Genomic DNA, 26,627 nt, shown 5'->3' on the forward strand with positions numbered 1-26,627 from the left:
GGAGAAGGAACCATGAATGGGACCCCTCAGAAGCAAAGTTCTAACATATAATTGTCCTTTTGTGGCTGCCACAGAGTCAGTCTTTATCTCCTTTCTCCTGTAGGCGTTGGGAGCAAGGAAAAGGAGGCCAAGCCCCAGCAGGAAGAGCTGAAAGTGGCTCTGGCTGCACTGCCGGCTGAGAGGTTTGGGGAAGCCGATCTCCAGGGCCCTGGGCTGGGACGGGCCTGTGAGCAGGAGCCGGGTGGCTCTGGGGGCAGCGTGCCCGGGCTTCCTCCTCCCCAGCATGGCGCTCTCCCCCTGCCTGATGACCTCAAAACCCACAGCTCCTTCTGGAAGCCTTTCCAGTGCCCTGAGTGTGGAAAAGGCTTCAGTCGGAGTTCCAATCTGGTGAGGCACCAGCGAACCCATGAAGAGGAGAAATCCTATGGTTGCATGGAGTGTGGGAAAGGCTTTACCCTGAGAGAGTACCTGATGAAGCACCAGAGAACCCACCTGGGGAAGAGACCCTACGTGTGCAGTGAGTGCTGGAAAACCTTCAGCCAGAGACACCACCTGGAGGTGCACCAGCGCAGCCATACCGGGGAGAAGCCCTACAAGTGTGGGGATTGCTGGAAGAGCTTCAGCCGGAGGCAGCACCTGCAGGTGCACCGGAGGACGCACACCGGGGAGAAGCCCTACACCTGCGAGTGTGGCAAGAGCTTCAGCAGGAATGCCAACCTGGCTGTGCACCGGCGTGCCCACACCGGGGAGAAGCCATATGGTTGCCAGGTGTGTGGGAAGCGCTTCAGCAAAGGGGAGCGGCTGGTCCGACACCAGAGGATCCACACAGGAGAGAAACCCTACCACTGCCCTGCCTGCGGGCGAAGCTTCAACCAGAGGTCCATCCTCAACCGGCACCAGAAGACCCAGCACCGCCAGGAGCCCCCAGTGCAGTGAAGGCACCATGTGGCAGGCAGTCTTGTTGGAGGGGTGTCATTCTTCTTACTGAAGGGTCTTGGGGCTGTGGGGTGATGGCCTGCAGGAAGGCCCTTTGATACATTGCCCTTCCACCTGTTCTCAAACGTAGGAAAAAGATAAGGCCTAGTTTACTTAGAGCTTCCAGAGAGCGTAGCTGTGTCCATCTCTTACCCAAGTGGTGCTAACAGTTTTTCTTACCATCTTTTAGGGAAACGATCTCCTGAGCTTTAGTTCAGGCTGAGGTTTCTCTCCTTCAGTGGGGTGTTCATATTTACCTGCCGAGCAAAGCTAGCAGTAAAGGCAAAACTTTGTCACATGTTGGCAGCTGGTGCCTCATTTTTCTGAGGGTTCTTTCCTGCCTGCACGATCATTAGCTCAGCCTCTCTCTCTCCCCCACCCATTCTCTCTTTTCCATTTGACAAATATTTATTGAACACCTACTATGCTGCTGGCCCTGGGAATACCGTGGAGTAGGAGACCGACAACACCTAGTTCTTACAGAGCTTGTGCTGTGAGGTGGGGATGCACACCAACTGTCAATAGCCCAAAGTATTCTCAAGTGCGCCTGTGCTAAGTGCCAAGAGAGTGTCTTGTCTGCTCTCTCTGCCCTGCCTGCTCCTGCACTGGACCTTCCCACCCCAGTGGGATCTTCTCTCAGGCAGCCTCGTTTGTTTTACCTTATTTGTAAACTCTTTTGTGTCTGGCTGTAATGTTCTACCCTCATCTTTAAAATTTCCCCATTTGTTACTCCTTGCAGTGTAACAACTGTCAACACATAAACTATTAGGAAATTAATATTTTGGTATTGATCATTGAATAAATATGAGAGTATTTTAAAAAGCATTCAGTTCTGTAAAAAGATCTAATTAAATAAGTTTGAAAGATGAACTAGTATTAATGCCCTGTATTCAATGGCACTTTACAGTATACAAAATGCTTTGCTCTATTTCTCATTTGATTCATTCCACGAGTATTTATTGAGGCCCTGTAACACGCCAGGAACTCTTATGGGTGTTTGAGATATATTTGTGAATAAAATGGGGGGACAAATCCCTGACCTCGTAGAGCTTACATTTTAGTGAATGTACCTTATCTTCAGAACCTGTGGATACTCTCGTGAATCCTCTGCGCCTGGGATCTGAGTCTGTATTCTGGGTCTGTCAGCATCTTGCCCTGAAAGCATTTGCCACCTGCCTCTGGTGGTGGCTGAGTGGTCTCTGTTCTCTAGACCCTTGTCATCCAAGACACTGGGGGTCCTGGACGCCAACTGGGGATGATGAGGTGGTAGTGACCCATTTTGCATGAGTGCCAATTCAGGAAAAATAAAGACATTTGGAGGCATTTAAAAAACTACATTTCTTTGAAAATGAGAAGATGCAGTGTTTGTAACTGTTTAAGCTTCCTTATGTTGACATCACTGGAGTGTTTCCTTTCTGTTTAAAATTCTGTAAACTGCATAACTAGCATGGACTGCTCTGCTGTGTCATTGTTGTGCTGTGCCTTTGAACACTGGCTGGTGAGTGAGTGAGTTTGTCTTTTGACAGTGTACTATAATTGCAAAATGTTGTTTGTCTCCTGGTGCCTCTTAATGTCATATTCTTTTACTGAGATTTTTTTTTTCCATTTTCTACTGTATATAAGATAAATGGTAACAACTCATACAGTTGTATTACTCAGTCCACTTTGGAACACATGATTTTGTCCCATTTCTTGGCAGGCAGCCGTGGTGTTTAATTTTGATTTAGCAAATGATCCTCCTGGTCCTTCTGGCCCATTGGCTATGCCCAGGAGGCTGCACTGACCAGGGCATAAGTGTATCTGAGATGTACACATTACTGGGCTGCTGCTGCTCCTCAGTCATGCCAGGGTCCGTATGCAAAATCAGTCCTTTTTTCCCCAGTTCTCAGACAGGCTAGGCAAGGCTAACAGCCTCCTGCCAGCCAAACCCCGTGGGAGGCTTCTGGTCTGAAGGATGTGGGTCTGACTGGGCCTGAGCGTGGCCTTCCTCAGAGGTTGGTATCCCAAAGCGTCAGGGACTATGGAGGTGGGATTGGGAGGATGGCTGGAAGTTGCTCATCAATGGTCTGTTTACCTGAATTGTTGATGCGCTTAGATCGTACACTCAGCCAACAGGCCTCTGGGTTTTCAGCAAGTTGGGAATCTCTCGACAGAAGCTCCAGTAGGACCTGGGCCTTGCCGACTTTCCCATCTGGCCTCTTCCCCTGTCTGCTGTGAGCCCAAAACTTAGGGACAATGTCTCAAAATAAGCCTCAATTAAAGGGGAGTTTTTCCCATGGAATTGTTATAGCCTTATTTTTCATATCTATTTAAATGTCAAGAAATATTATCTGTATTTTTTTATTTTCTAGAAATTTTTTATGGTAGAACATTTCAAACATATATAAATGAATCCTCATATATTCATCATTTGACTTTAACTGTTATAAACTCATAGCCAGTCTTGTTTCATCTCTACCTATTCTTTCCTACCTGTCTTCCTCTCCCACTGTTCTGAAGCATACCCCGTATGTTGTTTATAAATATTTCAGTGTGTATCTCTAAAAGGTAAGGGCTCTTTTAAAAAAACCACAATAGTATTATACCTAAAAAAGAAAATAATTTCTTAATGTCAGACTATTCAATTAAAGAATTTTAATAACCCCCATAATTTTTCTATACATTGTAATTTGTTGCTTTGTCCTTTAAGTCTTTTAATCTGTAGTAGTTACCCTTTTTTTCTTGAAGTTTATTCTTTGAAAAAACTGAGTTATTTATCCTATGGAGGTTTTTAAATTCTGAATTTTTCTGTTTGCATACCCATGGCCTTGTTTAACATTCCTCTGCCCTCGGTATTACTAAAAACTGGTGGGTGCAGAGGTGTAACCAGATTCATATTTTGCATTTTGGCAAGAACACATAGATGGTGGCATGTGTGGTTGTTTGTCTTTACATGATGTTAGGAGCCTAGATCTGTTTATTTCTTTAGTCTTGCAAAGTAGTGCTGTTCATCATTTAGTAGCTGGAATACTTCTGTAAGAAATTTCTGTCCATTACTGTTAGGCTACGCTTAGATACAGTTCATACAGGAAAGTCAGGATAAATGCTTGATCATGTCTTTTATTTGCCTGTTTTTGCAATAATGAGCTGGTTGCTTTGCTTCCTGTAAAGGCGATCAATTTTTAAAAAATCATAATGTGTTCATGGGTTTAAACATATTTGTTATTGATCAGTCCACTGCAGTTATAATTTGATGCTCAAGTCATTTCACCTTTGACCAGTGGCAGCCTCTTCAACTTAGCTGCTGATTCCCTTTCAACACAAACCTAATCGTCATTGACAGCTTCTTTGCTTGCTGGTATAACAAGACGTTCCAGGCTCATCTCATGTTTCCTGCCCCTTTTGAGAGTGAAAGGGAGTGTTGTACATTATGTCAGGACACTGGTGTAAACTGGGAACTTTCCAGGGCAAACGGACATTTGGCCACCTTACATAGATGCCTCATTGTGCATGATGGGGTATCTGCAGTTTCCTCACATGGAGGCAATGCTGTGTGCCTTGGCATCTGGCTGTCTGTGCCATGCTGCTGGATAATGAGGGAAGCTGTTCCCAGAGGTGTGACTTTTGAAAGGGAAACCCTCTTTTCTCCCCTGGGTGGTGGCAGGACCAAATAACTGTCCAAGATCTGTCCTGGGGAGCTGTTTTATCAAGAAAGTTTGATCTTTGTCAAAATGTGTGCCATGAGTATTGTCTGCAGGCTGATTGCACTTAAATAATTTAAGTACCTATTTCATCCCAGCTGAGGTACAAGTAGAAGAAGCTTTGTTTCTTAAAAAACAAGCTGATTTCAAGTCCCCTCCCTCTCCACCCTGCAACACGGGCTAGCTTTATCCACTTTTGAGACAGGGACAGTAACTGGCAGCAACATGATTCTCCATAGTTTACTTGCTCTCTTAAACTCTGCTGGGGTTTACCAGCCTCTGCATTGTCAACATTTTATGCCAGATAATTCTTTGTTTGGGGGTTGTCCCAGCTGTTTGTGCATCGCGGATGTTCAGCTGCATCCCTGGCCTCAATCTGCTAGGTGCCAGTAGCAGCCTTCAGCTGTGACAACCAAAGATGTTTCCAGACATTGCCAGATGTCTCCCTGGGATGGGGGTAGGGTTGGGAGCAGAATTAACCTTAGGTGAGAATTACTGCTTTTAGTGTCTGAAGTGTCTGAAGTGTATTAGGTATTTTAGCTATTGAAAGAAGGACAGGGACTCCAAAGACTGGACCTGTTTCTCACTGAGTTTAAAGCCTCAGCCTAACTTCCTGAAAACAAAGGATTTTTGCTAGGGATTGCTTGGGTTAAATATAGTATTGCCAAGCAGAACCAAAAGCTATTGAAGTAGAATCTCAAGTTAGGTGGTTCCCATGCAGGTAGCCTGGCTCTAGCACTGTTGCTTTGGGTTCCTTCAGGCAGGCCCCTGCCACAAAGCTGCTGCGTCACCAATGAGCTTGTGCTTGGGGGCACTTAATGTCAAAGCTCAATACAGCCAATTACAACACTTTTTCCTCCAATAATGTCTTCAGGGCACATAGTAGACACTCAGTAAATATTTGAATGAATGAAAGGCCTGGATTTCTTTTTCTTTCTTTCTTTCTTTCTTTCTTTTTTTTTTTAGTAATGACAGGCTCTCATAAGTTGCCTTGGGGAGAAAGAACACTACAGCAAGTTGCTCCCGGTAGGTCTCTGTATCTGGCAGTCATCTTTAGCTGTTGACCCACTGATTGCAATTATACCAAATTCACTTACTAGATATTCTTTTTTTTTTTTTTTTATTTTTATTTTTTTTTTTGAGACAGAGTCTCACTCTGTTGCCCGGACTAGAGTGCTGTGGCGTCAGCCTAGCTCACAGCAACCTCAAACTCCTGGGCTCAAGCGATCCTCCTGCCTCAGCCTCCCGAGTAGCTGGGACTACAGGCATGCGCCACCACGCCTGGCTAATTTTTTCTGTATATATTTTCAGTTGTCTATATAATTTCTTTCTATTTTTAGTAGAGACGGGGTCTCACTCTTGCTCAGGCTAGTCTCGAACTCCTGACCTCAAGCAATCCTCCTGCCTTAGCCTCCCAGAGTGCTAGGATTACAGGCATGAACCATCGTGCTTGGCCACAGTTGACCAACTGATCATTTCTTATTCAGTGTTTATTGTGTTTAGACATTTGGGAGTTGAAGATGGAATAGAAGAGGTATAGAAAAACATGCTTTGTGCCTTCAAGAAATATCAGGGGAGATGGGATGAAGACATTAAATCAAAACTAATAATATATAAGTTTCTCCTGTGAGTGTTACAAAAATATGTGCTTCAGAAAAGGCAGAATTAAACTCTGAATATACTCTATGCAATGGGCAAAGTCACAGTGGATTAACTCTCAGCTATGTTAATAATCAAATTGGAGTTTTGAAAAATGCCCCATGTAATCAGTGATTATGATGATCAAAAATACTCACTTGCTACTTTTCACTGATTCAGCTATATAGATTCTTCCTTAATGTGCATGAAGGCATCAGAAAATACTTTTTGTAAGGAGGTGTTTATTGATTTGCTCAGTATAACACTTTTTATAGAATATAACAACACAGGAGACATGAATGCCACTTCTAGAGTCACCACAATAATTCTCATTTTCTTTAAAAAATTGTTGATAGAATAGATTGGAGAAATGTGTATTCTCTAATCAGAGCTGAGAAGGCGTTGGTGGTACTAACTGGGGGTGGGTGATCATGCTATGAGAACCAGAGAAGCAGAGTCCACCTATCTGGCACTGGTTTAGTCACCTCCTTTGTATTACACAATATACAGTCTTTTACACAGACACTGAGAGAGCTCAGTGAATGTGCAGAATCTCTAATCATTCTTCAAGTGCAGTAGGCTAAGCCGATCTTCATTTCTTGGTTTTATTCACAGAGTACGTTGGGGTCTCTGGTGTTCTTAGATGTAGCTTTCTTGAAGAACAGAGCAGAATTCCTTAGGGAAAGTCAGGTTCTACTTACGCTTCCACCTCTTAACTCAATTTTCAGAACAATCGGTTTTTCTGGTTGAATAAATCCTTGCCTGCTGAATTTCAGGGGGATCTGCAACAGTTAAATAAGCATGTTGAGAAGTAATAAATACATCAAGTGAAAAAAGATAGAAGCAAAGTAGAAAAGATAAGTACAATAATGCTTTGCAAACATATAAAAACTACTTTTAGCACTGTATATTTTAGATTCTTTAACTTATCTATAAACTGTGTCAAGATTGGGTAGTGAAAGCATTCATCCATCTGCTCATTCAACAAAATATTTATGGAGCACCTATTCTTTGCCAGGCCTGAGACACATTCATGTTGACCTGTGTTTTTTATGATTTAAATTTTAAATAAGGATGAATTTTAAAAACTTAAATCTGATTCTTAGGCTTTATGGCAAACTTTTTGAACAGTCATGTAAAGTTAATTTTGTGTATGTTGAGACTTGCAAGGTAATCCTAAGTTTAATTATGTGGGCAGTTCTTGACTTCTAATGGACATGCTTGAAGCTCTGACTGGGAGTGGAGTGGGGTGGCATGGGCAATATACATAACCTAAACTTTTGTACCCCCATAATATGCTGAAAAAAAAAAAAGAAACAAAAAGAGAGTCCAGTAACCCTATTCATTGAACCCATCCAGTGTCATGATGGGGAGAGGGCTTCAGGAAGCATTGTGCTTTTGTTTTGTAACATCTCCTTTTAGTTTCCAAGGGTAGTGCAGATGGGAACTTCTCAAGTCCTACAGTGTTTTGACTAATACTTTGAGCCCAATTCTCACCCAATCACTCCATCAGTGTTGGGGGAGCCACCAACATAGTAACCTTCTGATCTTAGTTGAGTGAGAGTCAAGAAAACTGTCATGGAGATTGAGAAGCACCAGTCTGCAGGTGCCTAGGACCTTGCCAGGGACTATCTTCCCCCTCGTAGGTATGCCAGAGACCTGTTTTTTCTCAAGGTTGGATGCTCTGTCTATACACACGTACAGGACAGCTACATAGCTGTTCTTAAGCCACTAATAAGGTGAAAACCATCTCCATCCTCCTCTCCCATGCTAAAAGCTTACTTAGGGGAGGAGTTGCATATTAAATGCATGAGTCCTAGAAATAAGCTTTATAGGGCCTTGCTTGATATGAATCAGTGATAACTGTTCTTTGAATTCTTCAGAGGAGAGATTCCAAATCTTTCTATAAATGTAACACCTTATTATTTAAAAATTTCAAATGGCGTGAACATAGTTTCCCTGCAGACAGACACACATACATGCACATGCACATACACAAATGTCACATGTTAAATTTTAACATTAAACAGCTTAAACTTTGTGTCCAAATCAACTTCAAATCACTCCTTAAACCTTTAAATGAGTGCTTGCTATGGTCAAGGGTGCCTACGAGTTCCTATTGGGATTTTGTGAAGGAAATAAAGTGAAGTGATATTAATGGGGTTGGGGGAGACATTCTTAGATACAGAGGAAATATAGAGAACAAAACTGGGTAATTTAATGACAAAGTGTGAACTTACGTGGTGATAACAGCCTGCAATAACTAATAACAGCAGAGGAGTTAGTGGGCCTTGGATTAGTCGGGGAGGCTCCTTGCAGTGGTTTGGGGATTGAACTAGGACTTGAAGGGTGAGAACAGAATGAGGAGGAGAAAGGGAAGAACATTCGTAGTGGTGTTGTTGGGTTGAAAAGGAGCCCAGGTTGTCTGCAGCAGGACTCCTGGAAGGGGAGGTCAAACAGGATGGCCCTGGACTGGGGGAGTCCTTCATGTCTAGCAGAAATGCCTCAAATCAGTGATTCTCAATCTTGGCTTCGCAGGAGAACCAATGGGGAGGACTTTTAAAGCCTCACTCTGGGCAAATTATTTTAGAATTTCTGGATGACCCAGGAATTGTGACTTTTTTTGTTTGTTTCCCAAATCACAATTTATTTGGTTATCCAGCTCAGCAAAGATTCCTTCTGACACTATTGTTAGATATACAGAGAGAGGCATGGTTATCTGTCTGGAGCAGAGTCTGGGACACCTGGAGAAAGCCCCAGTTCAACAGCATGTGCCATTGCCCTTTGGATTGTCTTGACTGAGTCCTCAAACTTAATGGGCCTGTGGGATGTAGCTGGAAATTTTAGTATGAAGACTTTTTTTTAGTATGATTACATCTGAGATATAAGTTCAAAGTACAGCAGAAAGAGGAAAGGGGGTGGGGCTTTTAGGGAAGAATCTGAATCTCCTTTCTCTCCTCCTCCCCTCCCTAGCCCATCCTCCCAAAAGGTTAGGAAATTCTTTGTATATGATATTATGTGGTAGTTTGAAAGTCCGTATCTCTTGGGGATTTATGCATTCATTCATTTATTCAACAAGAAGTTTTGAGTGTCTATTTTATTTATTTTATTTATTTTTTATTATTTTAGCATATTGTGGGGGTACAAAAGTTTAGGTTACGTATATTGCCCTTGCTCCCCCCGTCCTCCCACTCCCCTGAGTCAGAGCTTCAAACGTGTCCCTCCCCTAGACAGTGCGCATCGCACTCATTATTATGTATGTTTAGAGCTCCCTGGTGATGCCAATGTAGAGCTTGTGGCTGAGAAGCCCTGCAGTGAGAGAGCTTCTGTAGTTCTGGTGGAGGGGAGCAGCACTCGACAGTCATGACGTGTGATCACTGCACTGCATGACTGTGCACAGCACCTCCCCATCTCCAGGCAACTTGAATCAAATTGAGACCTGTGCTCAAGTTCAGAGACTGCACTACTCATGTCGTGCTAATCTGCACTGACTCCAGATGATCTTTATAGCTTGGTCTTCATAAAGCCACAGGTTTAGAACTCCAGAACTGAAGCCCCCTTAAAGCTCTCATATGGCTTCAAGTAGATTCTTGAGTTCATAGAGCAAATTATTAAAGGATGAACAAGCATATTCTTTTTCATGTATAGACCCCTCGGTTAAAAACCACTCCCAATAGGCCGGGCGCGGTGGCTCACGCCTGTAATCCTAGCCCTCTGGGAGGCTGAGGCGGGTGGATCGCTGGAGGTCAGGAGTTCAAGACCAGCCTGAGCGAGACCTCGTCTCTACTAAAAATAGAAATAAAAATTATCTGGACAACTAAAAAATATATAGAAAAAATGAGCCGGGCATGGTGGCGCATGCCTATAGTCCCAGCTACTCGGGAGGCTGAGGCAGTAGGATCACTTAAGCCCAGGAGTTTGAGGTTGCTGTGAGCTAGGCTGATGGCACGGCACTCATTCTAGCCCAGGTAACAAAGTGAGACTCTGTCTCAAAAAAAAAAAAAAAACCCCACTCCCAATAAAACATTGTCTATACAGAAAGTTTACTAACCTGCGTTTCTTTACAAGGTTTGAAGGAGAAGTTCTGCATTACTTTGAGTAGAGCAAGTTTCACGTTCATGAGAGCAAACCTCATTCCAATGCAGTTTCGAGGTCCACTTCCAAAGGGCAGGTATACGTAAGGATCAATGCTGTCCTTGTTCTTCTTACTGAACCTGGTTCCACAATAGTAGATAAAAACAAGTTAATGAAACATAAAAACCACAGTAGCAACCTGTTAGGGGTTATCACTTAGACTTCCCCAACCAGTAGTATTCCCCAACTAGTAGCAGGACACTTTTGTGGACTGGTCATTGAAATCCTGCTATAGTTATTTTTCTTTGAGAATTATAAGCTACTGATCCTTTCCATCCTCCTTACCCTATAGGAGCTTTCAGTCTTGAGATGAGATGATTACTGTTTAAAATAAAATTTATCTTTAAACACTATAATTGCATTCAGGATGGTGATGTGTTCACATTCTAAAAGGCACACAGGAAATGAAACTGATTGAAGGAAAAGAAGGTTCCTACCTCACCTCTCACTTATGCTGGTCATATGCATATTGAGGAAGGAGCAGGAGAAAGTGCCTCACTCTTTTAAAATTGTTATTTTCCCTTTTCCTTCTTTTCTCTTTTCTTCTCTTTTCTCCTCTCCTCTCTTTTCTCCCCTCCTCCTCCTCTTCCTCTTATTCTTCCTCATACTTTCTCAATCTCTCCCTCTCTCTCTCCCCCTGCACAGAAGAGTGTAAGTCAGATAATTTACTTATGATGCTACCCTACTGTAGTATAATCACTACTTTTCTGGTCTATTTGTTCTTCTAGGCTATAAATGCCTTGAAGGTTAGACCCATGTTTTATTCAAATTTCATTCCTCACTACTTGATATAGTAAGGAAAAATGTTGATTTTGGGAAAGTGATAATGACATTTTGGTTATATGTTTTTAAAAGAGTCCTTACATTTTACAGAACATTTTGAAATATTTGTATGTGATTGCTTCAAAATAACATGGTTGTTGTGGGGAGCACATGGTAGTGTGTTAATGGAGCAGCTGACGTGCATTGATAGTTCTTGGGCAGGTGATGGGGTTATGGAGATGCATTAAAAGTACTCTATAGAATTTTTTTGATAGCATATACTTGTATATATATCAAACATCTTCCATAATTGATTTTTTTTTTTTTTAACTTTTGGATTTCTCACAGTCTGGTCCAGTCCCTGACACAGTTAGTACTTACTATCCGGTGAATGCATAACTCAAAGAGAAGTACAGTGAGTGGTCTTTGATTTTGTGTTTGTGAAGGTACTGTAGGTAGAAGGGCTAAACTTGAAGGAAACACAGGAATCCTCTGCTCCAGAAAAAAGATTTTGATTTACTGATTTCTGATTTACTCTTCCAATAATAGTATGTGCAGACTCTATGCTAGCGCTGGGGACACCATGGCCAAGGAGACAAGGTCCCTGCCATCAGCAGGCTTGTAGTGAGGGGGATCAATAGAAATCCAGATCCCAGGTCTCCTGACTCACCAGCCAGTGCCCTAAAAACTTCATTCTAAATTTTGCTTAGCAATGCAATCATGCAAAAGCATCAACTCTTTCCAAAGTGCAGAGTGTGCCCAAAACCTGACTTTGGCTCTGAATTCCCAAAACAGCAAGCTAAAGACACCTCCAAGGAGGAATGTCTGAGATCTAGAGAGCTCATGACTTCACTTTGGAAGAGTCACCAACTACTGAAAGCATAAAGGAGCTGGCACAGGACTTCAGCCTCAGACAGGACCAGGCAGACCTGTGCTCTTCTGCGTCCTCAGTGAAGTGGCTTAAACCATCAGGGATCAAGACTTCTCAGGACCTCAGCCTGCACTTTTACAGTTAACATTGAGGAACAGGCACTGATGTTGGCCAAAATGGAATGTGGAAACATTTCTTAAAGTTGGTGGTAAATTCAGAGGCTAAAGGGAACGCCAAAGAAAAACTGAAAGGAATAATAAACCTACACTAAAATAAAATAAAAGTTAAATGAATTATGGCATATGCATACAAAAAATATATATATATAGTAGCCTAGGATAATGGACAGTTTATAGTTTACTCTTTTTTTTTTTTTTTTGAGACAGAGTGTCGCTTTGTTTCCCTGGCTAGAGTGAGTGCCATGGCATCTGTCAGCCTAGCTCACAGCAACCTCAAACTCCTGGGCTTAAGCGATCCTACTACCTCAGCCTCCCGAGTAGCTGGGACTACAGGCATGCGCCACCATGCCCGGCTCATTTTTTCTATATATGTATTTTAGTTGTCCAGATAATTTCTTTCTATTTTTAGTAGAGACGGGGTCTTGCTCTTGCTCAGGCTGGTCTCGAACTCCTGACCTCGAGCGATCCACCCGCCTTGGCCTCCCAGAGTGCTAGGATTACAGGCATGAGCCACCGCGCCCGGCCTTATAGTTTACTCTTAAATGAAGTCAGAAGCAGTTGAGACTGAAATGAAATGTGATATCACCCCAGTTTTCAAAAATGTATATATACATAGAAAAATGTCCATGAGTACATATATCCACATAATTAATGAGGCTTATTTTAAGGTGTTGGGACTGTGGGTAGTTATAGATTCATTTTTCTAATCTACAGTTTGTAAAGTTTGGGCAATTATTTTAATAATAACATACTTCTAAAAATAAAAAGGCATATTAGCAAATGACTGTGCAATCACATGATTGTCATGTACACTAAGAGATGTCAGAATATGCTTGAACTAGCCTGGGTCAGGATGGGCTCCCTTTTCCATGGCCTTTATACCTTTCAGGGCAGAACTCCTCAGGCTCTGTCCAGTACTTTGGGTCTCGGTGAAGAACATAGGTTGGTATCATCACCAGTACCCCTTTGGGAATGAACACCCCATTGATTTCAACATCTTTCTTACAGACCCTCTCAAGTCTGCCAGGAAATGGAAATAATCTGAGAGTTTCATTCACCACCATGTCAAGATACTCCATCTGTACCAGGGTATCATAGGTGGCAGGTGCCTAAGAAGAAAGAAACAGATTTGGATAAATTGAGATTTAGAATTAACGTTCAACTCAGTCTGTGCAGTACTATGGAAGTGTTAGGAGCTCCAAAGAAACTCATTTCGTAAAGGACCTTAGCATTTACAGTGCATGTTGATAACTATCATATGCCTGATCTACTCATTGTCCCATCGAGATGTGTGAAGATGTTAAGGATGTGGGAGACCTGCAGGGCCATCCCCTACCAGGGACTGAAATCCTGAGCATCACCACGTAGTACCTTTTCTTTCTCACATGAACTAACGCAACTAATAAACGAGGACCATTACTCTTGAGTAAAATATGCCAAAGTCATTGTCAGCTGGGAGAAAAAGGCCACATGTTTGTACCAAGAAAGGAGAACATATAAAGAGCAAATCCCTTATTTGACATAGGCTTTTTCATGAAAATCCTGCTTGGGAACTCTTTTGATTGTATTATATAAAGTATATAGAGAAAGACTGTATTATATAAAAATGCTATAAATAATTTGGGGACAAACCAGTTCCTTTCTAACGCAAATATGACAAAAGAAGGTTACAGTTAGATGCTACCAGGGCACACAATTTCAGTTCTAGTGAAAGTTATAAAGGGGATAGAAACCCCTCACTCAGCCCCATCCTCTCTTGCTGGAAGTCTTCTACTTGTTGCTTCAGGGCTTGACTGTAGCTCTGAAGAAGGTCCTTTTGCCAAACCAGTGCCAGACCCAGAGGCCAGGTCTTTTCTCATCACAAAGAATCCCAGTTTGGGCAGAGATCTGAAAACAGTGTGGGTGATATGTCCCTAGCCTTGGTGGTGTATTTGGAGGCAGTATTGTAGAGCGTAAGCATTTGGCCCAGGAGACAGACACCCTGGTTCCTACTTGGCTTCTTCCCCACTAGCTCCATGACCAGAGCATGAGACACATGTGGGGCAGAGCTGAGTCCATCTACCCAGTGCACCCAAGGCCAGGCAGAATCAGACAACAGCCAGACCAGAGCACATCCAGCCACTGCCTGCTGAGCTAACTATCTAGACATGTGGGCAATGAATGCTTATTGTTAGATCTCACTGAGATTTTCTGGATATTTTTTTCCTGGTGTTACTATGGTAACAGATAATGGATGTAGCAGGACCAGCACTGTTTTACAAAGATATTATATTTCTGTGACCATCATTTAGTACCTATGCTTTTCCTTTTGTTTTCCTCTTTAGATCCTTCCTAAATTGTGCTGGTGAAAGAACCATTGCTCACACTTTTTGTAAAACTCTTCCCAGTTAGTGGTGAGCAGGCATTCTTGCTAAGGCTTCACCTCCTCCATCCCTCTCCAGGTGTCATCCACTCACCTTATTGGGCAAAGCCATGTCAATCTCCTCCTGCAGTTTCTGCTGGACATCAGGATGAGTGGCCAGGGCATACATAATGAAGGAAAGAGCACTGCTAGTGGTCTCGTACCCACCGAAAATGAAGATAATTGACTGCGCCACAAGCTCCAGATCAGACAGAGCTGAAAGGAGAGGAAAGACAGTTTAGGTAGAGCAGGTCAATGTAGAAGATCACAGTTTAGAGAAAGCGAAATCCAAGTGAGCTCCCAAATCCCTAGGGAAAAAAAAGGAAAAGTAATTCTGAGTCACACTGGGGGTGGTTTTCATTCTGCTGTCTATCTTACAGAGCTAGAACAAGGCATAATTGTATTAGCCCAGTTCTTCCCAAGGTCTATATGGTTGTGGCCCATCCACTCCTCTTTATGCCGTCCTCACCACCAACATAGCTCGGTAATTTCCAGAGAGATCATTTCTGTCTGTCATATTCAGTGTTATGGGTATGCCCCCTGGATAATCATAATAGTACTTTAGCTGTAAGTAAAATATGGGGTAGCTTTCTCCCCCAGGAAAAATTGAACATATTATAGTTACAACATAGCTTGAAAATCTTTGAAAGTTTGCAATACCGAGGCGTAATTATAGGGGAAATTAAAGGAACTTCCCTCTAAACATGTTTGAGGGAACTTAAGGGAACAATATTGGGCTACAGAGAAATTCTTGCTACTCAAAGTGTGGTCCATGGACCAGCAGCATCAACAGCGTCTGGGAGCTTATTAGAAATGCAGAATCAGTATCTGAACTTTCGAGAGATGTGGTGATTTGTGTGCACACTCCAGCCTTTGCGAGGCATCGGATACTACAAGTCCTTGGGCACAGTCTTCACGTGGATAATCTCAGGATGTAAAAAAAGGTGCAGAGATAGACAGAAAGCTAGAAGGGTGGTGACTGACCATATTCTAATGCATGGCTTTAAAATACCAGAATAAAGATTGTGTCCATAGAAGGACACTGGCCAGCATGAAATATAGAAAAATAGGGTCAAGTGAGAGTAATTAGCAATGCTTATTCAGTCAAAGCCTGAATTTCGTTTTCCTTAGTACATGTCCCTCTCTGTGCTCTCCTTCATGCTTATCAGACAGCCCTTATGATTGATTAAAAGTTGGTTTTGGACATGGAATTGTTAAACCACCTCTGAGCAGTGTATATCAGGACTTGTTCATTAGGTTGGCAGCAGAGGGGCAGAAGGAAGTATGAAAGGAGAGAAGTATGCAGATGTGTTCATATTTACATTTTGATGATAGCCATTGAAAGTACGTGCATCGCTTTTGGCTATACTATAAGAATATATTAGGTAATTAAATAGAAACATATCTTCTTGCTAATACTTTAATGGTATAGATCTGATAATGAACTTGCTTAGAAACATTACACTTAGTGTGCTCTGTTGCTTTGTGTTTGACTTTAAATTGAGCATTAAGGGAATGCAGTTTTTTAATCGGAACTCTGCCAGTAGTTTTATCTAGAGGCCTGTTGCCATTTTTGTCTTCTATGAAATTTTCGTCCCAAGAAAGGCAGGATTACATTTTTTCCTAACAGATTGAGTTGGTGTAGTGTATTCTTGGTTATCAAAATACTCACATAACTTTGGGATTTTCGATTGGTAAATATTCATGATGTGTGAAAAAGCATGATGCATACTGTACTATCTCAGTCCCATAAAATTGGATGTTGTGTATGTGTCAGGATCTAGAAGGACACGTCCAACTGTAAACTGCTTGTGATTGTGGATGACTTTGTTGTTTGCTTCTTGTGTTTTTCAGTTTCCTATATTGCATATATTAACTTTAAAAAAAATAAAGGTTATTTTAAAAACTTGAAAAAAAGAAAAAAGTTGGTTTTGCTCTTGATTTTTCTCCTGAGAGAAGCTAAGCACTGCCAGGCACTCTGTTGTTTGATCGAGACTAGATAAGGACATTTAGATACCTGGAACACTGAAATAAATATGGTGCCCGCCCTAATCATGTAATTCAGAACTAAAAACAACACAAAGTGAGTGTGAGAAATATGAATTGTGATTTACCAGTGATGATTTGTGTGGTTAAATTCAACTATTGAATTCTTTTATTCAGTTAGTATGAACCCCATGGTACTGAATTGAAATTGTATTGTAGTCTCAAAGATTAGAGTTCTGCTGTCCAATAAGATAGCCACTGGCCACATGTGGCTATTTAAATTTTAATTAATTAAAATTAAATACAATATAAAATTGTTTTCAGTGGCACTAATTGTTTTCAGTGGCACATGTCCAGTGCCTAATAGACACGTCTAGTGGTTACTTTATTGAACAGGGAGACGAAAAACAATTTCTTTTTTTTTTTTTTTTTTTTGAGACAGAGTCTCACTCTGTTGCCCGGGCTAGAGTGAGTGCCGTGGCGTCAGCCTAGCTCACAGCAACCTCAAACTCCTGGGCTTAAGTGATCCTACTGTCTCAGCCTCCCGAGTAGCTGGGACTACAGGCATGCGCCACCATGCCCGGCTCATTTTTTTTTTTCTATGTATATTTTTAGTTGTCCAGATAATTTCTTTCTATTTTTAGTAGAGACGGGGTCTCGCTCTTGCTGGTCTCGAACTCCTGACCTTGAGCGATCCACCCGCCTCGGCCTCCCAGAGGGCTAGGATTACAGGCGTGAGCCACCGCACCTGGCCTAAAAAACAATTTCTTTCATCACAGAAAGTTGTCTTGTTATAGATAGATAGATAATTGACAGATAGAAGTAGGTATAGACATAGACACATTTACAATGGTGTTCTGGAGCTAGCCTATCCCTGCTCTCTAGAACTAATTGATAAATATGCAGGGATTTTGTCAGATGGTTGTCAAATCTAGGTAGTTTGAAAGTGACCAAAGTCCTCATTTAGCAACCATCATAGTAATAATGGTTTTAGTGAAAACCATCCATGGATGGTAAAACAAGTAGGTGAAAGATTAAAGAGGAACAAGATATTTACGCAGTCTCAAAGGTTTCCTTCACAAATGACTTATTCATTCCAAAGGGAAAAATAAAATTTGACAGTAGATTAATCTGGAGAACATACTTTCTCCAAATATTTATAGTTAAAATCTCTATTATTGGGATTGTGTGCCTCCTGATTTGATGTTAGATGCAAATCTCCAGGCAGAGGTTCTGACTCAGTGGATGTAAAGGAGGCTGAGAACCGGCATTTGTTCTGATGTAGGTAATCCATAGACCCCTGGCTGACTTCCAGACATGACAGGCATGTTCAGGGCTGCTCTTCTGCTTTGAACATGGCCATGCCTGTGTGCTTCTAGAAGGGTCCTCTGGCACCATTTGTGATATCCAAACATGTCATTCTACAATGTGGCAGAAATTCTCCTCTTCCTGCAAAACTTCCTGCACATTGTCAGAACAAACCCCTCCCTCTGGGCTTCCCCATCAGGAGTCCCTGGAAGCCCTCCTTGGTTACCTTTATGGGACTCTTTGGAATTCTGGGAGTCTATCATCAGCTGAAGGAAATCTACTCGGTGCTGGAAGCAGAAAGAGAAATTTCAATGATGGAAAGTCACTCATGAAGTCAGAAGTAAATCAGGAGTACAGTCCTCAATCTCCCTTCCGAGAATATGGGCCCTTGAAGTCCAGAGTCTGACAGGTGTTGCCTGAGTCACCAGTGAACAAAAACATCCATCTAATACCTTGGAGAGGAGGATGTTTCACTGAGAGAAATCCAGCTATCATGCGCAACTGCTTTTTGGTCTTTTCCCTCCCTGATCCTTTGCTTCTCTGGCTTTTAGACAGAACTTCTTGGTTTAAGAGTTTCCGGTACCTTCTCTGGTCATACCTGCTTGCACAGGAAGAAGTTCTGGATGTTAGTCCCTCTTGTTCTCCTACCTTCATTCTTAACCAGTGGACATACAGATTAATCTCCTGACATTTTCACATCTCTGGAGTAGTTTTTTGGCAAGCATTTTGAAATACCCCACCCTCCTAGAACTCTATGCAATTTGGGTGACAGCTGGGTACTCACACTTGCCTCCCTGACCTGAAGACATCCTTGTGCTGGTTTCCAGTGCTTATGAAGTTAAAGCTGGGTTAGCCAGCTTGTAGCCTTAATGCCAAGAGAAGACCCCTGTCCACTGAAGGCCACGAGAGGGCTTAAATGTAACATACGCTACACTTTAGTGGGTAACCTGACAGGACCTTCGATTGGAGAATGTGTAAAATAAGCTTGGACTTGCAATAATTATTCATCATTCTAAGGTCTGGGGAAATTATAGTACTCGTAAAATAATTTTGAGTAGTAATCTTTATCCTTTGACACTTTATTGAAGAGAAGTATTGAAGGGAAGAGAAGTGGTAAGGCTTTTGTTTCAATTATATTTATGCCATAACTTTCTCATTGTCATGTCTGCTATTTAATTTTAACATTGTCTCTCTAACTCATCTCATATCTTCTTCTCCAACCTCCACCTTCATTCCCACCAAAATGTAAAAACTCTCTTGCTCTGAACTTAAGTTCTCTATCTACCTTTTAAAAATACAGAGAAGTGAACAAATGATATGTATATAGCTTCCAAGATTACCAAAAAGTGAACATCTTCATGTTACACCCACCAGATTTTACCTTTTGTTTATCTTTGAGGCGACTTTCTTTCATCCTTTCTATGTTGTTTTTTAAAAAATCTATAACATCTTTCGGAAATGTAGAAATACTTAATGCTTCATAAACTGGAGTAAGGAATGGAAAGAGTACTGTAGGGAAAAGAAAAAAAAAAAAGGAGCCAGTCATGAAAATGAAAAATTTACCTGGAGCAATTATAATTTTCTCTACCAATCAAAAGAGAATTTTTGCTTGTCTTCCAGGCCAATGGCTTAGCAAGGGCATGTGCACACATAGGGGCCAATACTATAGCAGTGAGATCAGCGACCCTTTCTTCATCTTTGCAGTGACCAAAGGAACAGGATTAAATTTCCTGGCCTCTTAGCCTTTATCTATTGGACTAGAGAGTCTCTTTGGATAAACCAGACCATAGTCTGCTGCTTTAATTAATCATGCTGTTTAAGAAATAGTAGTCAGGATAGAAATAATACAGTACATTTCTTCAACTACCATGGAATGAAACTAAAAATCAATAACAGGAAGACAATTGGGAAACTTACAAGTATGTGGAAATTAAACAATACACTTCTAAATAACCAATGGGTCACAGGAATTAGAAATTGTTTTGAGATGAATAGTAATGAAGATATGATATGCCTAAACCTAAGGGATGTAGCAAAAGCAGTAGTCAGAGGGAAATTTATAGCTGTAAGTGTCTAAATTTAAAAAAATCTAAAATCAATAATCTAACTTTATACCATAACATACTGAAAAAAAGAAGAATAAATTAAACTTAAAGCAAGCAGAAGGAAAAAAATAAAAACCAAGGTATCAACTAATGAAAAATACATTTAAAAACTATAGAGAAAATCAATAAAACCAACAATTGGTTCTTTGAATATATCATCAAAATTGGCAAACCTTTAGCTAGATTGACCAAGAATATAAGAGACACAACTTGGATTCATAGTCCCAGAAATGAAGGAAGGGAAACTACTACTGATAATAAAAAAAGGGTTATAAAAGAATTCTGTTGATAATTGTATTATTAGAATAATTATGTAAATGAGATGACTTAGATGAAATGGACAGAGTCCTTGAAAGACACAGAGTACAGAAACTAAGAAAGAAATAGATAATTTGAACAGACCTATAAAATATAAAGAGGATTGAATTAGTAGTCAAAAACTACCCACAAAGTAAAGCTCAGGCCCAGATGGTTCCAATGGTGAATTTTACCAAATATTTAAAGAACTAATACCAGTTCTTTATAAACACTTTCAAGAAGCAGAAGATGATGAAACACTTCCAAATTCATTCTATATGGCCAGTATTACACTTATAGTAAAATCAGACAAAGCTATCACAGGAAAAGAAAACTACAGACTAATACATCTTATAAATATGGATGCACAAATCTTCAGCAAAATACTAGCAAACTGAATCAATCTAGCTACATATAAAAAGAACTGTATGCCATAACCAAGTGAGGTTTACCCCAGGGAAGCAAGTTCTTATAATACACCATATCAATAGAATAAAAAACAAATACCACACTGTCATCTCAATAGATGCAGAAAAAAATTGACAAAAATCATTACTGTTTTGTGATAAAAACACTCAACATACTAGAAAGAGAAAAGGGGATTCCTCAACCTACTAAATGGCATTTGTGAAAAACCCATGGCTAACACGGTACTTAATAGCTTAATAGCTTACCCCCTTAGATCAGGAATAAGATAAGGATATCTCTCTCAGCACTTCTAATCACCTACTAGAACTTATTAGAACTAACAAATGAGTTTGGGAACATTTCAGAATACAAGATCAATATACAAAAATCAATTGTATTGCCGTACACTGCAACAAACAATCCAAAAGTAAAGTTAAGAATATAATTCAATTTATTGTAGCATCAAAAAGAATAAAATATTACGAATAAAGTTAGCAAAAGTACAAAATGTATAGTCTGAAAACAACAAAACATTGTTAAAATAAATTAAAGAGGATCTAAATAAAAGGACAAACATGCCATGGTCATGGACCAGAAAATTTAATATTGTCAAAATAGTAATACACCTGAAATTGACTTAACACCATCAGAATCCTAGCTGGCTTCTTAATAGAAATTGACAAGTTGATTTGAAAATTCATGTGGAATTTCGAGGGACCTGGAATAGCCAAGACAATCTTGAAAACAAAGAATAAAGTTGTAAGACTCCTATTTACGATTTCAAAACTTATCACAATGCTCTAATAATCAAGACAATGTGGTGCTGGTGTAAGGATAGATGTATAGATCAATGGAATAGAATTTAGAGTCCAAAAATAAACCCATGTGTCTGTGGTCCACTGAATTTTGAGAAAAACATCATGACCATTGAATGGAGAAAAATGGTCTTTTCAATAAGTGGTGCTGGGACAACTGGATAGCCACATGCAAAAAAAAATAAAATTGGACCCTTACCTCACACTGTATCTAAAACCTAATTCAAGATGCATCAAAGACCTAAATATAAGAGCTAAAATTATACAACCCCATGAAGAAAACCCAGAGGGCAAATCTTTATGACCTCAGATTTGACAATAGATTCTTAGATTTGTTACCAAAAGCACAAGAAATTATAGGAAAATGCATAAATTGTACATCATCAAAATTAAAAAGTTTGTGCTTCAAAGACCACTGTCAAGAAAGCCAACAGATAACTACAGAGTAGGAGAAAAATTTTGTAGATCATATATCTGACAAAAGACTTGTATCTAGAATATATAAAGAACTCTTACAATTCAACAATAAAAAGAGAAACAATTCTACAACAGACCTGACTGGACATTTATCTAAAGACGGATATAAAAATGGCAAATATTGGTCAATATCATTAGCCACTAGGGAAATGCAAACCAAAACCACAATGAGATAGTACTTTACACCAACTAGGATGACTATAATAAAAAAGATGGGAAAACCAAGACTTGGCAAAAATGTGGAGAAATTTGAACTCTCATACATTTCTGATGGGAATGTAAATGGTACATCGATTGTGGAAAACGGTTTGGGAGTTCCTTAACAAGTTAAACATAGAATTACTATATAACCCAGCAATTCCACCCCTGAATATAAACCCAAAAGAATTGAAAACAGGTGTTCAAACATAAACATGTAAATGACTATTCACAGCAGCAATATTTACAATAGGTAAAAGGTGGAAACAACCTAAATGTCTATCAACTGTGAACACATATACTGCAGTCTGTCTATATAATGGAATATTATTTGGCCATAAAAAGAAATAAAGTACTGATCCATGCTACAACGTGGATGAACCTTGAAAATATAAATGAAGGAAGCCAGTCACAAAAGACCACATATTATATGAGTCCATTTATATGAAGTATCCAGAATAGGCAAATCTAGAGATAGAAAGTAGATCAATGGTTGCTTAAAGCTGAGTGAATTTGGAAGGAGGCTATAGTTAAAAGGTATGGGTTTTCTGAGTTGGCAAAAATGTTCTAAAATTAACAATGCTGATGATTGTACATATCTTTGAATGTACTGAAAACCATTGCATTGTACATTCTAAGTGGATAAATTACATGGTATGTGAACTATATCTCAATAAAGCTGTTGTTTTTTAAGGGGCAGGGAGAGAGAGAGAGAGAGAAAGAAAGAAATAGTAGTCCACATACTTATTGAGAGAAGTATAGGATCAAAGAAATCAAATTTTAAGAGCTTCTTGGTCTTTTCCACAAAGGGATCCTGTGGGTTGTTGAGGGAATCGATGTTCACGCCAAATGATGTGCCAGTGATCACATCCATGCTGTAGGCCCCAAAGGCGCTGAGTAGACAAAAGACATGGCAAATTAAAATTAGTACCTTTTTACGATTCTTCTGTTACACGTGAAGCAAGAAGTATGTGTAAATCCATACATCTGGGCAAGGCAGGTAAAGAACCACAGATTTTCAGAACTACCTGCTGCATCATCTGCTGTCATATACACTCATGATGTGGTTATTGAGTGCCAGTGATGCAGCTGGCCCTATGCTGGGGGTGATGGGGATACTAAGGTGAGTTAGACCCACCTCTGAGCTCAAGGTGCTCAGTCACAGGGCGACAGAGACCCAGAGTCAGGCAAATTACAGGAGTGTGTATTGAGTGTGGATGATAATAGAGGTGTAAGCACCATGCTTCTGCAGCACAGGAGTGGAATAACTAACTCTTCCCAGGGGTCAGAAAAGATGTCATTGATTCTTCGTAGTGACTCAAGAAACGTGACATTGGTCTAGGTCTTGCCTGGGCATAGACTTTGTGGTGAGGCAAGACCTGATTCCTTTTCAGAACTTTGCAGAACAGCAACACCCCATTCAGAGTTACCATGAACATCATGTCTCCTTCTCTACATACCTGCTAAGGCTCCTGAGAGACCCACTTTCCCCAATTCCTATAATCTGAGGTTGCCCTGAGGGCAGATCATTTCTGTAAATTGTAAGAACCAAGAATGACCTGTTTAAAAATAATCCATCATTACAAAATTGATTGGGGGACCCCATACTGAATGACCACATGTCCCCAGTCTGCCCAGAATAGGCTCAGTGTACACCTGCCATTCCTGCATAATTCAGATACATCCCAGTTTAGACAATAAATGATAGAATTGTCTTACCTTTAGCCTCTACATGCCCTCTCTCTTTTGAGATTGGAGGACGGAGAAGTGGTGGTAAGATTTAGTATTTGGTATTTTGGTGGTATCCTCAGCAAAACCATGAAGGGATTGAAGTTCTCATAAGATCCCCGTTGTCACTTTCCTGCCCCACTCAGTGCCAGCTAAAAGGTACCAACTGCCTTCATCTCCCACCATTTCAGACCCTCTATGCTCAAAACTTCAGTACAACCATTTCTTCTTTCTGAACTATGTATTTTGTCTCCTAGAATAAAGTTGACAGTTTTTCAGATAAGTTAATCCTGGCTTCTGTGCATGGGGAAGAAGACCCTTTACTGCCTCCCAGCTGCCCTGCCTTCTCCTATGAACCGCCTCCTCTTGGGTGGCCCATTGCAGTTGTAACTCCACACCCTGCTTTTGTCTGGTCACTGGGGTAACTCAACAGTGGGAACATCAGCTCTGTGGCAGGCAGCTAGAGGATCTCATGACAGCTTAGAACTCCAAGATTGTTCTCCCACTTACTCTTTCACAGTGATGGTCTTGCCTTTCTCTGTTTCCTGCCTTAGGTTTCTCACCAACCCATCTGCATACTGGCTCACGATGGGGAACATCTAAGCACAAAACACAACACCACACATAGTTAAATTTGCAGACTTAAGTCCTTCAAGCCTGAAGCATTAGGTGGCATTTTATAACAAATCATATAATTTCTCTTCTAGAACATAAAGATAAAAGACTATTTTCAGGAAGCTCCAACTCAGTAGACTACTCCTTGGAAAAGGACTATGATCTTACTTTCTACCTGTCCCAGATTCATTCTTTAAGTTTCTAATTAGAAATTGTCTTATTTTCTTACCTCCTTCAGTTTTCCACTGGTGAAGGTTGGAGACAACAACGTTCGTAGTCTCTTCCATTCTTCATTCTCAGATATAGAGATGGCACTTTTCATAAAACCCACTGGACCAAAAAGCTAGAGTCCAAAGCAAAAGCATTTTGTCCTACATAAGTTTTGGAGGTCTCTACAGTTGTAGAAAATGTGTTAAACAGGCATTACTTATTTAACAAATATTTAGTGATTGTCTATCAGGTGGCAGGCCCTATGCTAAATGCTCAATAAAGATTTATTCTAAATGCCTAGCTGCCTCTGAGTGTGTGTATATCAGGGGGCACCCAGGCACCTGGTGTGGTTTTCAGACTCTGTACCCAGTCTCTTTTTAAATGCAAATACTCCATGTGGCAGGGCACCTGTTCTTGCAGTGGAATAGAGATAGGGAATCTCAAGGAATATAGTACCTTCTCCAGGGCTGTGCAGGTGGAAAGAGTTGGTGAGAGTTAGTCAGGTGGTCTTGGCAGAGTATTTGTTGCCTCAGACCAGCTCTTGTCTTTACATACATCCACAGCATGAACAACTTGAAAAAGGGATGCCTTGAGACAGTGATTCAGAAGCAAGTAGTTGGTAATACTTAAAAACTTAGGAATCTAGTTTAAAGAAATAATGCAATTACATGAAAGCCCTTTATTCTTTTTATTCTCCAGGGATAGAAAGAAAAAGAAACAGAGAATTCCATTTCCAACTTGGGACTGGCCTATCAAAACAAATGGCTTGAAACTTTCTTCCATCTTTCTAATTTATATTTTGTTTTAAAACAGACACTTCTAGCATACCTTTATGATAAAAATTCAGCAAGCTAGGGAAAGAGAGAGAAGAATCCTCAATTTGACAAAAGAGAATCCTTTTTTTTTTTTTTTTTTTTTTTTTGAGACAGAGTCTTGCTCTGTTGCCCGGGCTAGAGTGAGTGCCGTGGCGTCAGCCTAGCTCACAGCAACCTCAAACTCCTGGGCTTAAGCGATCCTACTGCCTCAGCCTCCCGAGTAGCTGGGACTACAGACATGCGCCACCATGCCCGGCCAATTTTTTGTATATATATTTTTAGTTGGCCAGATAATTTATTTCTATTTTTAGTAGAGACGGGGTCTCACTCAGGCTGGTCTCGAACTCCTGACCTCCAGCGATCCACCCGCCTCGGCCTCCCAGAGGGCTAGGATTACAGGTGTGAGCCACTGCACCCAGCCAACAAAGAGAATCTTTATCAAAAAACTCTTCAGCTAAATCACACTTAATGCTTTTTCCCTAAGATTGAGAATAATTAAAAAGTATCCACTCTCACCACTCTTATTCAATGTCATACTGGAAGTCCTAGGGCAATAGACAAGAAAAGAAATGAATGTCATACATATTGGAATGGAAAAGATACAAGTGTTGCTATTTTCAGGTGATATAATTGCCAATGTAGGAAATCTCAAGGAATATACAAAAAGACCTCTAGAACAAGTAAGTGAGTTCAGCAAGGATGTAGGATACAAGATCAGCACACAAACATCAACCACATTTCTGTGTAACAACAGTGAATATCTGAAGACACATTAAAAACACCTACATGATGAGTGCGATGTGCACTGTCTGGGGAATGGACATACTTGAAGCTCTAACTCAGGGGGATGGGCGGGACATGGGCAATATATATAACCTGAACTTTTGTACTGAAATAAGAAAAAAAAACCACACACACACAAAAAAGAAAATCTGACATAAATAATTTAGCCATGAAAAAAAAAACAATAGCATTTATAATCACTCCAATGAAAATAAAATACTTTAGGTATTAATCTAACAAAA

At 40.6% G+C, this 26,627-nt stretch overlaps 2 protein-coding genes across 6 annotated transcripts in view; one reads left to right on the forward strand and one right to left on the reverse strand.

Moving 5' to 3' along the window:
• ZSCAN25 (zinc finger and SCAN domain containing 25) overlaps nucleotides 1–26,627 on the forward strand; it is a 72,096-nt gene that overhangs the window by 11,243 nt on the left and 34,226 nt on the right. For 3 of the 5 annotated variants that reach the window (XM_045541366.1, XM_045541369.1, XM_045541368.1), the window contains one exon: nucleotides 104–2,028. The exons of the other annotated variants lie outside the window; for them this stretch is intronic. In XM_045541366.1, the coding sequence (XP_045397322.1) occupies nucleotides 104–936 (833 nt within the window). In that variant the 3' untranslated portion in view covers nucleotides 937–2,028. Of the gene's footprint in view, nucleotides 1–103; nucleotides 2,029–26,627 lie in introns of those variants that run through there. 5 annotated transcript variants of the gene reach the window in all.
• LOC123631585 (cytochrome P450 3A5-like) overlaps nucleotides 6,516–26,627 on the reverse strand; it is a 34,115-nt gene continuing 14,003 nt past the window's right edge. Inside the window, exons 5-13 of the mRNA XM_045541372.1 lie at nucleotides 24,807–24,920; nucleotides 24,473–24,561; nucleotides 22,979–23,127; nucleotides 19,316–19,443; nucleotides 18,161–18,221; nucleotides 14,696–14,856; nucleotides 13,122–13,348; nucleotides 10,345–10,507; nucleotides 6,516–7,075 (exon numbers count right to left, since the gene is read on the reverse strand). Of these exons, the coding sequence (XP_045397328.1) occupies nucleotides 6,980–7,075; nucleotides 10,345–10,507; nucleotides 13,122–13,348; nucleotides 14,696–14,856; nucleotides 18,161–18,221; nucleotides 19,316–19,443; nucleotides 22,979–23,127; nucleotides 24,473–24,561; nucleotides 24,807–24,920 (1,188 nt within the window). The 3' untranslated portion in view covers nucleotides 6,516–6,979. The remainder of the gene's footprint in view (nucleotides 7,076–10,344; nucleotides 10,508–13,121; nucleotides 13,349–14,695; nucleotides 14,857–18,160; nucleotides 18,222–19,315; nucleotides 19,444–22,978; nucleotides 23,128–24,472; nucleotides 24,562–24,806; nucleotides 24,921–26,627) is intronic.

This window comes from Lemur catta, chromosome 2 (genome assembly GCF_020740605.2).
Source record: "Lemur catta isolate mLemCat1 chromosome 2, mLemCat1.pri, whole genome shotgun sequence".
NCBI lineage: Eukaryota > Metazoa > Chordata > Mammalia > Primates > Lemuridae > Lemur > Lemur catta.